Genomic DNA, 16,583 nt, shown 5'->3' on the forward strand with positions numbered 1-16,583 from the left:
TGCACGCCTCACCTTTCTTGCATAATGTATGGATAGCCTATGCCTAGAGAATGAATATATTGCGGTATGTTCATCACGCTTCAAATTGCTTTGCGTGCTTTTTTGACCATGAAAAAAATAACCTATAGACTTCATTGACCCCTTCGGCAGAGACTTTTATCAATGGCGTGTGGAATGCACGTGAATTTTGTGCGTCTCAGTATTACTTCTCTTTCCAGTAAGCAGTGCTAACGACTCAGGAAAAAACATTTCTAATGATTTACAAAATTTTGTGAGGATTGGAACATCGTCAGTTGCATGCAAAGGTCATAAATATACGCAGGGTGTCCCAATTAATTAACATGCAGTAAGATTAAAAAAAAGAACAATGCGTTACTCTGAGAAAACCTAGAGCATATTGTTTACAGTACAGTGGAGTAGCTGCGAACAATTTTTTGTTACTGAGATTTAATTAGGCAATTGTATATAACTATCTAACTCGAGACGTACTATCCTAATTATCAAAGCGTCAATGAGGAATTTGAAGGCACAGCCAAGGGACATCTAACTGCGGTATTTTCAGCGATGACTAATTGCGTACAATTTTTTTTCCGACCGATAAATAAACTCCGCGAAATATGTAGAATACCACGTCTTTACCCACCCGCGGTCCCACCCGGATCATAAACCAGCGGCCCCGAACAGGCTCCATCTGAGTTATCCAGAACAAAATAAAGGAAATAAAGAAAAACATCGGGATCGAGCGAGTGCGTTATCTGCCGCACCCCGGCCGAAGAAACACGTCGCGTTTTGTGTGAGTTGGAAACAAGCTGCGATAGCTGTTGTCTTAGAGTAGAGAAAGTGCATGGATTTCTTTTTTTTTTTGCCGCATAACCTATCACAACAAAAGCGAATTGACAACGTCAGTGCAAAGGTTTAAATGTGTGTTTTGTTTCGTCCCAGTCGCCATGTCTTTCTCTAATGAGCAGAAGGTAAACATGATCCTTGCCTTGGAATCTGCAAATGGCACCAAGAAGAAGGCCGCAAATGTACATGTCAGTCATGGAAGTGTGGCGGTAGACCAAACGCATCGATTATTATCAGAAATTACGAAAACCTGAGACCATAAAGTTTCTAAATCAATACCCTAGAGGGAAATGTGGCGCTAGTGTCTACGGGGGTTCTCCTGAGCGTTGCTTCAACCTACATGGGAATGATGGGAAGTACAGGCTTCGGATTGACTTCAATCTTTAAACAAGCGGTGTTTCCTTGCGGTGCAGTAAACGAAGCTATACTCAAATATTATCGCGTAAAATCTAATTTTATTTTTGCATTGTCTTATATAATGCACAACACGTTACATAAACTTTGTATGACTGAGATTGAAGCATGGTTTGCTATGGCTTACACCAGGACACACCAGGGTATGCATTCTTGTGCAATTTTGTTCCCGATTTAACGCCAGAGAATAATTATTTATTTATTTTTACAACAGCAATAACGACCGTGCATGTACTTATATAAAATACTCATCGTGTATTTATGGAAATAAAAAAAAATTCCATTGTGAGAAAGGGTTGCGCCCTTTAGAAGAATGCTACAAGTGTCGTCTGCTACGATGCCTGCTGGCTGCGAACGCGAGACTTTTCTCTCAGACGACAGGCACTGGCGAACTCTCTCACCCTTTCGAATGGTTGCGCCGGATGTCACGATTGCTGAACGTCTTCAAGTCCTTTCAAGCACATCTGCTGGACTGCTAGCAGGGATGCTTGAGGCCTCCTACGAGTATGCTTCATTTTATTTTATGTTGACGTACCGCTTCCGAAGCGTTACGGCGTGGCTTTGCACTTACCCATTTCGCGACACTAGACTACAGCCAAGAAGCAGCAACCTTTCCTACCACAAGTAAGTTTGTGCTCTCAAAGTCCTAAAGCACGCATTTCAATGAGCACATAAGCGAGCAATGTGCAATGAAGACTAAAAAAAATATGATTGTCGAACCACTAGAAGTACAACTGTCTATGTCTTGTATCAGTAGTGCCTTCTTTTTCCTAATCTCAAGTTTCATAAAGCACGTAGCGCTACAGCGCCAACCTAACAGACTTAACAAACCAAGGTCCAAACGGTCAAAACATGTTATTTCAACGTTTACGATGCCGTCGCTTTCTGGTCAGGGCTTCGACACCACACCGCGACACAAAAATTGTCCTAGCCGCTGGCCCAGTGCGTTATCACCACTTAGAGCAACAGAACAAAGGCAGATAGCTTTGCGTTGCACTGTCACACTGCAGATTATAGCAATTGCGCTTGGAGCGAAACCAAAACTGCCAAAAATACTTGTAGACTAGATTGCCAGTCAACAGAATGCCACTCCGTAGCCTGTACTTCGCATCATTCCCATCATGGTTGAACGATCGCAGCGCCAGATTTCCATCTAGTTATACTAATATGAAACTCTATGCCTGAGACAAACCGGCAGCTTCAAGAAACAACGGCGGAAGACCCCATCTTTGAGTCCTAGCCTAAGCATGGATGATCTAGCATGTATGGCCTCAAACCCTCATGCTAGCATCCGGGACGTGGCCGCGCAGATACCAATTTGAAAGTCATCAGTTTGGAGGTTTTAAATGGCGGCCTTTCACCCGTACTACCTTAACCAGCGCCAATGCTTAGAAGATAGGAACCTGTAGAATCGTCTAGATTTCTCGAATTGGATCCTCACAAAGGGCAATGGGTTACCGGACTTTTTGAGCAACATCATCTGCACAGATGAAGCCAATTTTCGCAAGTACGCCTAGGTAAATTTACATAATGCACACTATTGGAGGGACTCCAATCTAAACTGGGTTTAGCGCAATTGGCACCAGTACCAGCGGTCGCTCAGTGTGTGGTCCGAAATTTACGCCAGTGCTATCATCGGTCCCATCTTCTTCGATCACACACTGACTGGACAGCGTTACGTGAACGAAATCCTTTAAAGAGTGGTGGAGGAGTTTCTCAGCGAAGTACCGCTGTCACGTCTTCCACTTCTTTGGTATCAGCAAGATATGGCACCCGCACACAGCAGCAGCCGAGCAAGAAACTGGCTGGATGCGACTTTCATGCGCAATAGATTGGAATGCACGGGCCTGTAAATTCTGCAGCTAGGTCACCTGACCTCTCCCCACTCAATTTTTCTTTGGAGTTATGTGAAAGATCGTGCTTACGGGATCGAGACGGACGTCAGATTAGTTCAGGGCAAGGATAACAGATGTCTTTCGTATAATTCTGGTGTCGGACATCAAGAAAGCCACTGAAGATGTGATAAAACGGACACAGTACTGGCGTAGTTGCAAAAGGAGACCTATTCGAACACGTCATCTAGGCTGGTGTTCAACGGAGCTTACAAATCATAGGTAATAAGGGTACACTGAAATCTGATGGTTTTCTTTTTGTGCAGACATCCTGATTGCCAATTCGGCTCATCTACAAGTGGTATATTTACTTTCTTGAACGCATAGGTATTGCCTTTTCTCTACAAGTTGGTCGCTTCCCGGTCTGTTTATTTCGCTTTTATGTTTTGACACGAACCTGCTTTTGCAGCACGTATACACTTTCACGAAAAATAACACGCTCACTTTCATTTGGCTTTGGTCCGAAGCAAGTTTCTGGCGCGAATTATAGCTTCGCGCGCACTCTTTCGACGCGGTGCGAGCAAAGCCGGGATTTTGAAACATTCTATGCCTATTACATTGCTTTTCGCGTTTCGCGTGTGGTCAGAGCGGCGCTTCGGCCGCGTTATGAAGAGGCTCTTCTTATCAATGTGATCAGTCGGCCATGAGAGACGGATAATAATTGTGACGTAGAAATTAGAGGAAAAAAACAGCTGCGAAGCCACGAAACCTGCTGTTGGAGCTCCTTCCATATCCTGATCAAGTTGATGGGCTCTCTCTTCGGGTTTGCGACATGCAATGTAGTTGCTTTCAATCAGCTTATTTGAGGGTGCTGCTTTATGATGCGGCTGGGAGCGCAATCACGTAGTATTTTTCATACTTCGTGAGGCCTTTTTTTGCCAGTCGGAAAATATTGTGCGCAATTAGTACATCGCTTAAAACACCGCAGTTAGATGTTATTTGGGGTGCCTACAAATGGCTCATTGACACTTTGAACATTAGGACAGCACTTCTCGAGTTATATAATTAATTGTAATTACCGAATTAAATCTCAATAACGAAAGAATTACTGGCGGCTACTCCAATGTACTGGAAACTAAGTTTTCTTCGAGTGACTCAACAGCTCTTTTTGGCGCTTTATAAGTCTTGGCGCATTATTATAAGTCTTGGCGCATTATAGTTGGGGAACAGTGTATAATTCACTCAGTAAACGAAATGAGACCAAGCCGGATTCACTGGAAATCAGAATCAATAGCATTAAAACTTCTTTCTGGGCGAGTAGGTGCATACTTGACATGAAAACCAACTCGCCCAACTCGCCCAGAAAGAAGTTTTAATGAAGTACCTTTCTTGTTCAGTGGGCCCTTCCTTCTGTGTTCTTTCCTCTTCTTGCATCAGCGCTTGTGTCCTGTCCCTTATACTTTGTGGTTGCATGTGTTTGCGCTGTAAACAGTTTTCATGTCAAGAATCAATAGCAGTCATGTGCAGGAGCGCTTGCCACTTGGACTCACAGAAAAAGCAAAAGACAGAGAGGCTGTAGTGTCGCCGGAAAGCGAAGTGATAGTGAAGGATGAAGTTGAGAGTATGACGGAAGCCCGTCCGGTCGGGATGATGCATACTTAAAAGGAAGAGGACTGGACACCGACCAAAAATGGTTTAAAATAGTTATTTACGTTTCGGCTTCCCCACGGGAGCCTTGTTCACAATGAAAGAAGCGGCAGAGCTGGCGCCCCTTTTTATGTGCGTCTCAAAACATGATTAAGGCACCTGGAATACATGGGCGGCAGATTGCCTTCGTTGCGATTAAGAGTGTGCGCCGTGGTTTGGATGATTAGGGACTCAAGATAAAGACGCGAAGAATGATTTCGCTCCTTGGCAATCACACGAGATTTCTCCCAGTTAATCTTATGTGAAGTGGCTGCGCAGTGTTCGGCCAAGGCATTCAATGCAACGTGTCGTTTCTGGACGTCATTCATGTGTTGCTTAAGTCTTGTTTTGAAGTTGCCGGTTTCACCGACGTAGACATACCGACAGTCCGCACACGGAATGTCATACACCATGCCTGGGAACTTGTCCTTTTCCAAAGGGTCTTTCACATGCACGAGCTCGTGTCTAAGTTTCCGGGAGGGCACGTGCGCAGCCTGCACGTCATATGACCGCAGGACTCGTGCAAGAGTCTCGCTTATGCCGGGGACGTACGGAATCGAAGCCCTTCTTTTGGCGGGTCCAGGCTGGGTGGGTACTGTGCGAGCCAGCTGGCGCCCTACTGAGTCAATGACGTACTCAGGGTATCCACAAGCCATTAATTCCCTCCACAAAAGTGCATTGTCCGCCATGTGGTCTTCCGTTGTTGTGCACATGTTTTTTGCCCGACGAAGAAGAGAGCCGACAACAGACCCCTTTTGCGAAGCAGGGTGCACCGATTTGTAGTTTAGGTAGCGGCCCGTGTGAGTGTGCTTCCTAAACACCTTGAATAACAGGTTTGGCCCATCTCGCTGCACAAGGGTGTCCAGGAACGGCAGTTGCCCTTCAGATTCCACTTCAACGGTGAACTTGATTGCTGCTTGTATATTGTTTAGGTGAGCCGTGAAAGGGTCAAGGTTTTTCCTTTGCAAAATACTGAAACAGTCGTCGACATATCTGAGGAAGACTTTAGGTGCCGGTGTAAACGAGGACAACGCTTGAGCTTCGATAGCCTCCATTGTTAGGTTAGCTACTGTGACCGAAATCGACGCACCCATTGCTGCTCCGTATACTTGCCGGTGAAATTTCTTCTGGAACGTGAAATACGTATTTGATAGGCAAAATTTTAGTAGCCTACCTAGGTCATGCACATCGATGAAGGATCTGTCAGGCAACGTCGGGTCTTCGTCAAGGGCGGCGACGCAAACTTCCACGGCCATGTCTATTGGTACGCTTGTAAACAGTGAGATCACGTCAAAAGAAACTAAGACTTCGTCGGGGTGGACGCTTGTCCCTTTAACCTTTTCAATGAAGTCGTACGTGTTGCGTATGTGCGTGGCACGTTTTCCAACGAGTGGCGAAATGATTCTGTGAAGAAAATTTGACAGCTTGTGGAGCGGCGGACGTGTGAAGTCCACAATGGGGCACAGGGAAACATCGGGCTTGTGCACTTTCGGTAGGCCGGATATTGCTGGAGCAGATCCATTGTGGCAAATCAGTCTGTAGTACAACTGCTTGTGCTGAGGTGGCACCATACGGAAGACGTCGGCGAGCAGTTTCTGCAGATCCCTCTGAAGCCTGGGTGTCGGGTCTCTCGCGATGCTGGCGTACGTGTGAGCGTCACTCAATAGCAAGCACATTTTTTCGATGTATTTTCTCCTGTCTAGAAGGACGGTAGCGTTCCCCTTGTCGGCGGGAAGTACGACAATATCCCGATTCTCCTGCAGCCTCTTGACGGCATCACATTCTTGCTTGCACAAGGTGTCCACGGTGGTTCGGGCGTGCAACTTCGACAATACGTTTACAACGCGTGTGCGAGCCTCGTCACGGCGGGATTGGTCGACCAAGTTTACAGCGCGCTCAGCGCCGCATATTACTTTCTTCGTGTCCGTTGCAGGTCCCGTGTTGAAGTTGAGACCGAGACTTAGAACTGCCATTTCGTAGCCGTCAGGCTGGTATGAGGACAAGTTGTACACAGAGTTTTTGAGGGCACTTGGCGGACGTGCTGTGCGGCACTGCTTCAGCCTTTCGAATTTCCTGTCGTGGCATTGCTCATCTTTCCGAGTGCGAAGATTGGCTTGAAAATTTGCATGCAGTTGTATGCGTGCCACCTCTTCTGGGCAGTGATCCTCGCGACGCCGCCGAGAAAGTCTTCGTACTTGGTCCCTGCAGTCCATGATCCTCGCTTGCAACAGATGCCGTTCTGCCTTGGAAACCATGCTTAGTCCAAATCTCGTCGACACGGGTCTGTGAAGACGTAGCGAGCGCGGGATCAAACCCTGGGACTTGCAGGCAAGGTTGAACGTCAGATGCCCGTTGAATGCCAGAATGCGCGTAGTCAGTGAGACGAACCGGCGAATTTCAGTGATCACTTGCTGGCCGTACGCCTGTCGCAAATTGATAAAGTTGAGAGTATGACGGAAGCCCGTCTGGTCGGGATGATGCATACTTAAAAGGAAGAGGTTTTAAACCATTTTTGGTCGGTGTCCAGACCTCTTCCTTTTAAGTGATGCGAACTATGAGACAATTACAGGAAGGAAGATTACACAACCGACAGGACTCAGGCTATGAAATTGAACTGTCCCCTACTATGAGGTCTTGTATATACCGATATAGCGCCGTCACTTCAGCCGAAAATTTTCGAGGTCACACGCAGCTTCTTCGAGTGCAACACACACACACACACACACACACACACACACACACACACACACACACACACACACACACACACACACACACACACACACACACACACACACACGTACACACACACACATATATATATATATATATATATATATATATATATATATATATATATATATATATATATATATATATATATATATATATATATATATATATATATATATATATATATATATGTTTCTTATTCTCATCCGCCTACCTAACTTTATGCCGCCCCCTGCTACGCTTCCCTTGGAATCCAACCCGTAACCATTAGTGGCCATCGGTTATCTTCCCTCCTCATTAAATGTCCTGCCCATGCCCATTTCTTTTCCTTGATTTCAACTAAGAGGTCATTAACTCGCGTTTGTTCCCTCACCCCCCAAAAATTAAATTATGGGGTTTTACGTGCCAAAACCACTTTCTGATTATGAGGCACGCCGTAGTGGAGGACTCCAAAATTTCGACCACCTGGGGTTCTTTAACGTGCACCTAAATCTAAGTACACAGGTGTTTGCGCATTTCGCCCCCATCGAAATGCGGCCGCCGTGGCCGGGATTCAATCCCGCGACCTCGTGCTCAGCAGCCTAACACCACAGCCACTGAGCAACCACGGCGGGTTGTTCCTTCACCCAATCCGCCCTTTTCTTATCCCTTAACGTTACCCCCATCATTATTCTTTCCATAGCTCTTTGCGCCGTCCTCAATTTAAGTAGAACCCTTTTCGTAAACCTCCAGGTTGCTGCCCCGTACGTGAGTACTGCTTAGACACAATATATCATCATCATCAGCCTGGTTATGCCCACTGCAGGGCAAAGGCCTCTCCCATACTTCTCCAACTACCCCGGTCATGTACTAATTGTGGCCATGTTGTCCCTGCAAATTTCTTAAGGTCATCCGCCCACGTAACTTTCTGCCGCCCTCTGCTACGCTTCCCTTCCCGTGGAATCAAGTCCGTAACCCTTAATGACTATCGGTTATCTTCCCTGCTCATTACATGTCCTGTCCATGCCCCCATTTCTTTTTCTTGATTTCAACTAAGATGTCATTAACCCACGTTTGTTCCCTCACCCAATCTGCTCTTTTCTTATCCCTTAACGTTACACCCATCATTCTTCTTTCCATAGCTCGTTGCGTCGCCCTCAATTTAAGCAGAACCCTTTTCGCAAGCCTCCAGGTTTCTGCGCCATACGTGAGTACTGGTAAGACACAGCTGTTATACACTTTTCTCTTGAGGGATAGTGGCAACCTGCTGTTCATGATTTGAGAATGCCTGCCAAACGCACCCCAGCCCATTCTTATTCTTCTGGTTATTTCAGTCTCATGATCCGGATTCGTGGTCACTACCTGCCCTAAGTAGATGTATTCCCTTACCTCTTCCAATGCCTCGCTACCTATCGTGAATTGCTGTTCTCTTCCGAGACTGTTAAACATTACTTTAGTTTTCTGCAGATTAATTTTCAGACCCACCCTTCTGCTTTGCCTCTCCAGGTCAGTGAGCATGCATTGCAATTGGTCGCCTGAGTTACTAAGTAAGGCAATATCATCAGCGAATCGCAAGTTGCTAAGGTATTCTCTATCAACTTTTATCCCCAATTCTTCCCACTCCAGGTCTCTGAATACGTCCTGTAAACACGATATGAATAGCATTGGAGAGATCATATCTCCCTGTATGACGCCTTTCTTTATTTGGATTTTGTTGCTTTCTTTATGGAGGACTACGGTGGCGGTGGAGCCGCTATAGATATCTTTCAGTATTTTTACATATGGCTCATCTACACCCTGATTCCGTAATGCCTCCATGACTGCTGAGGTTTTGACAGAATCAAACGCTTTCTCGTAATCAATGAAAGCAATATATAAGGGTTGGTTATATTCCGCACATTTCTCTATCACCTGATTGATAGTGTGAATATGGTCTATTGTTGAGTAGTTTTTACGGAATCCTGCCTGGTCCTTTGGTTGATAGAAGTCTAAGGTGTTCCTGATTCTATTTGCGATTACCTTAGTAAATACTTTGTAGGCAACGGACAGTAAGCTGATCGGTCTATAATTTTTCAAGTCTTTGGCGTCCCCTTTCTTATGGATTAGGATTATGTTAGCGTTCTTCCAAGATTTCGGTACGATCGAGGTCATGAGGCATTGCGTATACAGGGTGGCCAGTTTCTCTAGAACAATCTGCCCACCATCCTTCAGCAAATGTGCTGTTACCTGATCCTCCCCAGCTGCCTTCGCCCTTTGCATATCTCCCAAGGCGTTCTTTACTTCTTCCGGCGTTACTTGTGGGATTTCAAATTCGTCTAGGCTATTCTCTCTCGCATTATCGTCGTGGGTGCCACTGGTACTGTATAAATCTCTATGGAACTCTTCAGCCACTTGAACTATCTCATCCATATTAGTAATGATATTGCCGGCTTTGTCTCTTGACGCATACATCTGATTCTTGCCTATTCCTAGTTTCTTCTTCACTGCTTTTAGGCCTCCTCCCTTCCTGAGAGCATGTTCAATTCTATCCATATTATACTTCCTTATGTCAACTGTCTTACGCTTGTTGATTAACTTCGAAAGTTCTGCCAGTCCTATTCTAGCTGTAGGGTTACAGGCTTTCATACATTGGCGTTTCTTGATCAGATCTTTCGTCTCCTGCGATAGCTTAAAGGTATCCTGTCTAACGGAGTTATCACCGACTTCTATTGCACACTCCTTAATGAAGCACATAAGATTGTCGTTCATTGCTTCAACACTAAGGTCCTCTTCCTGAGTTAAAGCCGAATACCTGTTCTGTGGCTTGATACGGAATTCCTCTAGTTTCCCTGTTACCGCTAACTCATTGATTGGCTTCTTATGTACCAGTTTCTTCCGTTTCCTTCTCAGGTGTAGGCTAATTCGAGTTCTTACCATCCTGTGGTCACTGCAGCGCACCTTGCCGAGCACGTCCACATCTTGTATGATTCCAGGGTTAGCACAGAGTATGAAGTCTACTTCATTTCTAGTTTTGCCATTCGGGCTCCTCCACGTCCACTTTCGTTTATCCCGCTTGCGAAAGAAGGTATTCATAACCCGCAAATTATTCCGTTCTGCAAACTCTACTAATAACTCTCCCCTGCTGTTCCTAGAGCCTATGCCATTTCCCCCACTGACTTGTCTCCAGCCTGCTTCTTGCCTACCCTGGCATTGAAGTCGCCCATCAGTATAGTGCGTTTTGTTTTGACTTTACCCATCGCCGATTCCACGTCTTCATAGAAGCATTCGACGTGCTGGTCGTCATGATTCGATGTAGGCGCGTAGGCCTGTACGACCTTCACTTTGTACCCCTTATTAAGTTTCATAACAAGACCTGCCACCCTCTCGCTAATGCTATAGAATTTATCTATGTTACCAGCTATATCCTTATTAATCAGGAATCCGACTCCTAGTTGTCGTCTCTCCGCTAAGCCCCGGTAACACAGGAAGTGCCCGCTCTTTAGCGCTGTATATGCTTATTTCGTCCTCCTAACCTCACTGAGCCCTACTATATCCCATTTACTACCCTCTAATTCCTCCAATAACACTGCTAGACTCGCCTCACTAGATAACGTTCTAACTTTAAACGTTGCCAGGTTCAGATTCCAATGGCGGCCTGTCCGGAGCCAGGGATTCTTAGCACCCTCTGCTGCGTCACAGATCTGACCGCCGCCGTGGTCAGTTGCTTCGCGGCTGCTGGGGACTGAGGGCCGGGGTTTGACTGTTGTATTCATATAGGAGGTTGTGGCCAAGTACTGCACCAGGGTAGCCAATCCTGCTCTGGTGAGAGAGTGCGTTACCTGCTCTGGTCACCGGGATCAGGCCGCACTCCAGGCCTGTTTATGCAATTTTCTCAACACACCTTTTTTTTTCGGTGGAAAATTGCGCGGCACCGGGATTCGAACCACGGTCCTTTTGCACGCGAGGTGGATACTCTACCGCCACCGCAGGAGTTGTACGCCTCACTTAAGCTGTAGTGGGTGCCTTTTTTGATCAGTCAAGGTGGACCAGTCAAGTTGGATCTATATATAATCTGAGCTCGGTTAAACCGCACAGATGGCACTCAACTGGAGAAACCTAGTATTTATGACCTGCACATGTGGGGCCATACACAATAAAGAAGATTTATTTTTTTTCTTTTTATTTAAGAGGGTCCCCGTATAGTGATAAACTAAAAGAAAAGAAATATTAAAAGGGGGGAAGAAAAAGAAAAGAAGCAAGAAAACTGGTGACCCTTGAAGTTGCCCGGAGAGATAGCTCAGTCGGTTGGTCCTTCAGGCCCCAGGTTACATTGAAGCGCCATACTTCCTGTCCAGAGCCTCATACTCACGTGGAAAGAAACTGATGTTGTCCGCGATGGGCGATTTTTGGCATACTTTCTTGGAACAAAAATGGCCGCCCGTCGATGAGAGGGAACTCGAGCGGCTCTAGAGTCTAGGAAAAGCTTACGCACGTGCGAGTGCGGCACGCATAGCGTGGGAAGCTAGCCCGAGTAACTATCTCAAGGACTGCTGCTCACGAGAGCGAAATACCTTTGTGTAATCATAATAACCCTAATAAGACTACTTTCGAAAAGTGAACGGCCCAGAGGGCTGTACTAGGAGTGCTATGACTGATAATTTTCTCTCTCTCTCTCTCTCTCTCTCTCTCTCTCTCTCTCTCTCTCTCTCTCTATATATATATATATATATATATATATATATATATATATATATATATATATATGTGTGTGTGTGTGTGTGTGTGTGTGTGTGCGTGTGTGTGTGTATTCTTTTTTCCATTTCATCCAAGGGATCGAATGCGAACGCTGTTTAATTGCTTTGTTTCTGCGTGTAGAAACACACACACACACGCACACACACACACACACACACACACACACACGTATATATATATATATATATATATATATATATATATATATATATATATATATATATATATATATATATATATATATATATATATATATATATGAAAGCTCTCCGCCTATGGCCGCGGGTGTCGCCACACGGCGATCGCAGGTGTACATCCTGACGGCCTTCCTGGCGGTGGTGGTGAACAACCTGCTGGTGGAGACGCTGCCGCTGCAGGTGCGCATCACGTTCGGCTACCTGCTCTCGTTCGCCACGCTGCTCTTCGTGGCGCTCTTCGAGGTGCACTGGGAGAGCTTCGAGCACGACGCCGGCTACAGGGCAAACCTCATCGCCATCGCCACCGTCGCCCTGGGATGCACGGGTCAGTCGACGGCCCTTGATGGGTGGCCTCCGCGCGGCAACTTCTAACGCTCGCGTTGCGTGTTTTCTGATCTTGCAGTGCAACAGTCGAGTTTCTACGGCTACACCAGCATGCTGCCTTCTCGGTACACGCAAGCTGTCATGACTGGAGAGAGTGAGTGATTTGCCTCAGTAGGTAGAGGCCTGATTTGGAGGTGCATGTCTCGAAGCCGTCGAGGCTCAAGAAATGACCTTGTAGCCGCCCAAGCAGATCGCTTGTTATGCGTCCCGCGTGCGGCTTTTTGGGACGTGACATACATTTCTTAGCGTCTCCGCGCAAGTGCAAACTAAATGAAAGACCAGAGTGTGTTGTAAGGACACGAAGGGGGAACAAATAGTGGTAAAAAAAAGGAACGTATTACATATTCCTTGTTCGACCACTGACGATTGCTTCGATTCTCCATCGTCTTATGATTCTGTGTTATTGTTAGACAAATAAGTAACGGTACACTAAGTTGTGCTGTACTAGTAAGTACAGTACACTTCTGAAATGCCGGTAACCTGAACCCTACCTTGAGATGAGTTTCGGTAAGACTATAGAAAGAAGCAAACACGGAAGACTGGCTCCAAGTTTACGCGCTAGCTTCTCGTGACGTCATTAGATTCGAACAGCTTCCGCTCGCGAACGGCGAATTGATGCAGCCGACCAATTAACAAGGATCACGCTGCGTTTTGAAGTAGCAGGAAACTCAACCTGGCGAACTTTAAGAATGTTTTCAGCACAAAAGCAACTCAACAGGTGAAACAAACTTTTAAATCCGTGACGTAATAACTGAGAATAGGGAGTTTTAGAATAGGGGCCCCAATAGTTTGGGGCCCCAAAGATATTTGCGGGTGTTAGCGTTGGGGCACGTAGGAGTGAAGAGTTTTAGAATAGGGTTTGACGTTTGCGGATAGCGTCTTGCGCTGACAGCGCCACTACGGCGTCAAAGAAAAACTATTAGAAATAATTACATAAAATATACCATTTTATGATAGGAATAATAATTTTTACTTGCGTGTATTCGCGTTTAAGTACAATTTAGAGGTTATTCTCTGTAAGCAGCAAACAATTAGTTGCGCTTAGTTTTGAGCAAACCAACTTTACTAGCCTTCACCAGCCAAGCTTAGCCGTGTTAGGCCTACGAGCCATAAAATCCACAATCGAATTCAAAATCAGCGGCGTCTAATGAGTCAATCTTTATAACACACGCTAGTATAACACACGCTTGCGAACTTCACGCGTTACCGCGAATCGAACCCAGTTTTGTGCTAGGTTAGAGCCGTCGCTTCGATGGGTGCCGCCATGTTTGCCGACGCAAAGCTTTTGGGGCCGCTATTTGGGCTCCCGCTAAATCGGTGAAATAGCGTTCCCAACGCAAAACCCAAACGGAGTTTGCGTCTTGCGCATGCGCAGTGGCTACGACGCTATTTCTTTGGGGCCCCAAAACGTTTGGGGCCCCTATTCTAAAGCTCTCTAATATGTTCCGAAAAATAGATATAAATCATCTCGCAAAAATACTTCATGCTACCAAACTTTATTTCAGCGTCGCTTTTTATTGTTCCTTCAATCAGAAGCCCTTTTGAGCTTCCCTCGTCAACCGCGGCGCTGTTCTGGGATATTAAATAACATTGATGGAGAATCAGTAACTCTTGGCCTGTTTATTGACTTTATTATTATTATTGTCCATTCGCTGGATCAGAAAACATTAACTGATAAACTATTCGCATACGATGATAAGGACAAACCTCTAAACCTTATAAAATCTTATCTAATAGGAGTCAGTGTGTGGGTTTAGGTCATAGTCCATACGGTGCTGTGGAGAAGAAATTGAAGTTGTCGAAACGCACAATATTTGGGTACAACGTTCACATCTGGACTTACACAGGATTCACATGTAGAACTCCTATGTGAAGATTTTACATTCGCTGCAATTGCAATTTTTCATTGTCGCATGCCCTTGCCATGAAAAAATGAAGCTTAAAATTTATTATGAGCTTTTTGCTTCACGAATAAATTACTGTAGTCTTATCAAGTTGACAACTCAGACCTGCTAACGGAAGCTTCTGCTTCTACGAAGGAAAGCTGTTCGCCGAATCAGACATCTGAACGACTTGGCCCCCAGTAAGCAGACACTCGAATCATAAAACATCATAAATGTTGAAAATCTATATGAATTGTGCAGTCATTACCCGTTTTATTTGTTTACATCTAGCTTTAAAGATTACTTACCAGCCACTGCGCCCTTTCAAGTTGAATTCTATTGCTCGTTCGTTCACGTGAGGGTAGGTTGATACTAAAGGCCTGTCAAAGGTCTCAGCCCCCCTCCCCCTTCCCCCGCCGACAGGTTTGACAGCATATTACACCTATATGTACACTTTCGCAAATTACAACAGCGTTAATTACTGTGAAAAATCATGGTAACCATGTCGGTTATTATTATATTCAAATATCTTCAAATTTATAGAGCCATATACAGCAACAGTATACGTACAATATAATTTTCTCACATCCTAATTATGCGCTAGAATTATACAAAACAAAATGAAAATAAAACTGGAACGGGATGTGAATGCATTCAAATATATTTGTCTATCAAAAATGCTGAATAATGAAGTGAAATTAATCAATATTTATTTTATTTCGTTTATTTAATACAACACTGCGGACAAAGGGTCCAAGCAGGAGAGGATGGTGTACAACGAAATGCAAAGAAAGACACGGTAACAAATCACACATTAGTACGTAAAAAGGACGAAGTGGATGGTAATGTGTTCCACACCATAATTGTTGGCTGGAAGAATGAATGAAGAATGAAAACATTCTATTAAAAATTCACGGATTCCTCCGCAATGGAGACTTGCAATAGTAATCCCATTATTAGAAAAGCAAGGTCCTGGTTACGTCTTAGGTGATATCAGCCCAGTATTCCTTACATCAAACCTAGTAAAACTCATCGAAAGAATCTTACACGACCGCATAGACAATTGGCTTGTAGAAAACATACACTTGGGCACATGCCAAATTGGCTTCAGACGTGGGCGCTTGATCTGGTTTGCTCATGTCGACCTAGAAAGTCGAATTCAACTAGCTCGATGTCCGAAAAAAACATGTTGCCCTGGTCACTTTGGATGTCATCAAAGCGTAGGACAGCTTAGAGCATCTAAGCCCAACGAAGGCATTTCAAAACGCAGGTCTGCCAAATTATTTTGTTGCGTGGGTTTATGAATTCCTAAATAGCAGAGACTTTTACTGCTCTCAACGCGGATAGTCTTCATTAATGTATAAGCAGTCATGAGGTCCACCCTTAGGATCAGTCCTATCGCCATTGCTATTTAATGTTTTACTGAGTGCTCTACATTTGCAACAGGATGTGCAGGTGTACTTATACGCCGATTACATCGCTCTTCTTGCTGCATCGGTAGATATACACGCATCAAACGCTACAGTAATATGTGGGTACCCTTGAATTGAGGCTTGATGGCACTAATCTCACTTTTAATATCACAAAAAAGCGCTATACTAATTTTCCCTTAAAGCTTTCCTGTGCGAATTTCGATTGTTTATCGATAAGAGAGTACCCAAGAGGGAAATTCACTGAAATATTTGGGTGTCATATACACCGACAAGCTTAATGGGAGTCGGCATATAAAGTACATAACTTCAAAGGGAGCATGCGCAGTAGGTATGCTGGAAAGGCTTAGCAGCAATCGATCAGGATTGCGCCGGCATGCCTTCATTATGATATATTACATGTACGTTCGCACGATAATAAAGTTCAGCTGCGTTTTGTTTTCTGGCGGACTCACATACAATATT

The 16,583-nt window shown here is 44.9% G+C and overlaps 1 protein-coding gene across 1 annotated transcript in view; it reads left to right on the forward strand.

Moving 5' to 3' along the window:
* The window catches only part of Ent3 (equilibrative nucleoside transporter 3), a 454,360-nt gene that overhangs the window by 17,012 nt on the left and 420,765 nt on the right, over positions 1-16,583 (forward strand). Inside the window, exons 3-4 of the mRNA XM_075700951.1 lie at positions 12,533-12,746; positions 12,825-12,899. Coding sequence (XP_075557066.1) covers positions 12,533-12,746; positions 12,825-12,899 — 289 coding nt within the window. The remainder of the gene's footprint in view (positions 1-12,532; positions 12,747-12,824; positions 12,900-16,583) is intronic.

This window comes from Dermacentor variabilis, chromosome 8 (genome assembly GCF_050947875.1).
Source record: "Dermacentor variabilis isolate Ectoservices chromosome 8, ASM5094787v1, whole genome shotgun sequence".
In the NCBI taxonomy this organism is placed as follows: domain Eukaryota; kingdom Metazoa; phylum Arthropoda; class Arachnida; order Ixodida; family Ixodidae; genus Dermacentor; species Dermacentor variabilis.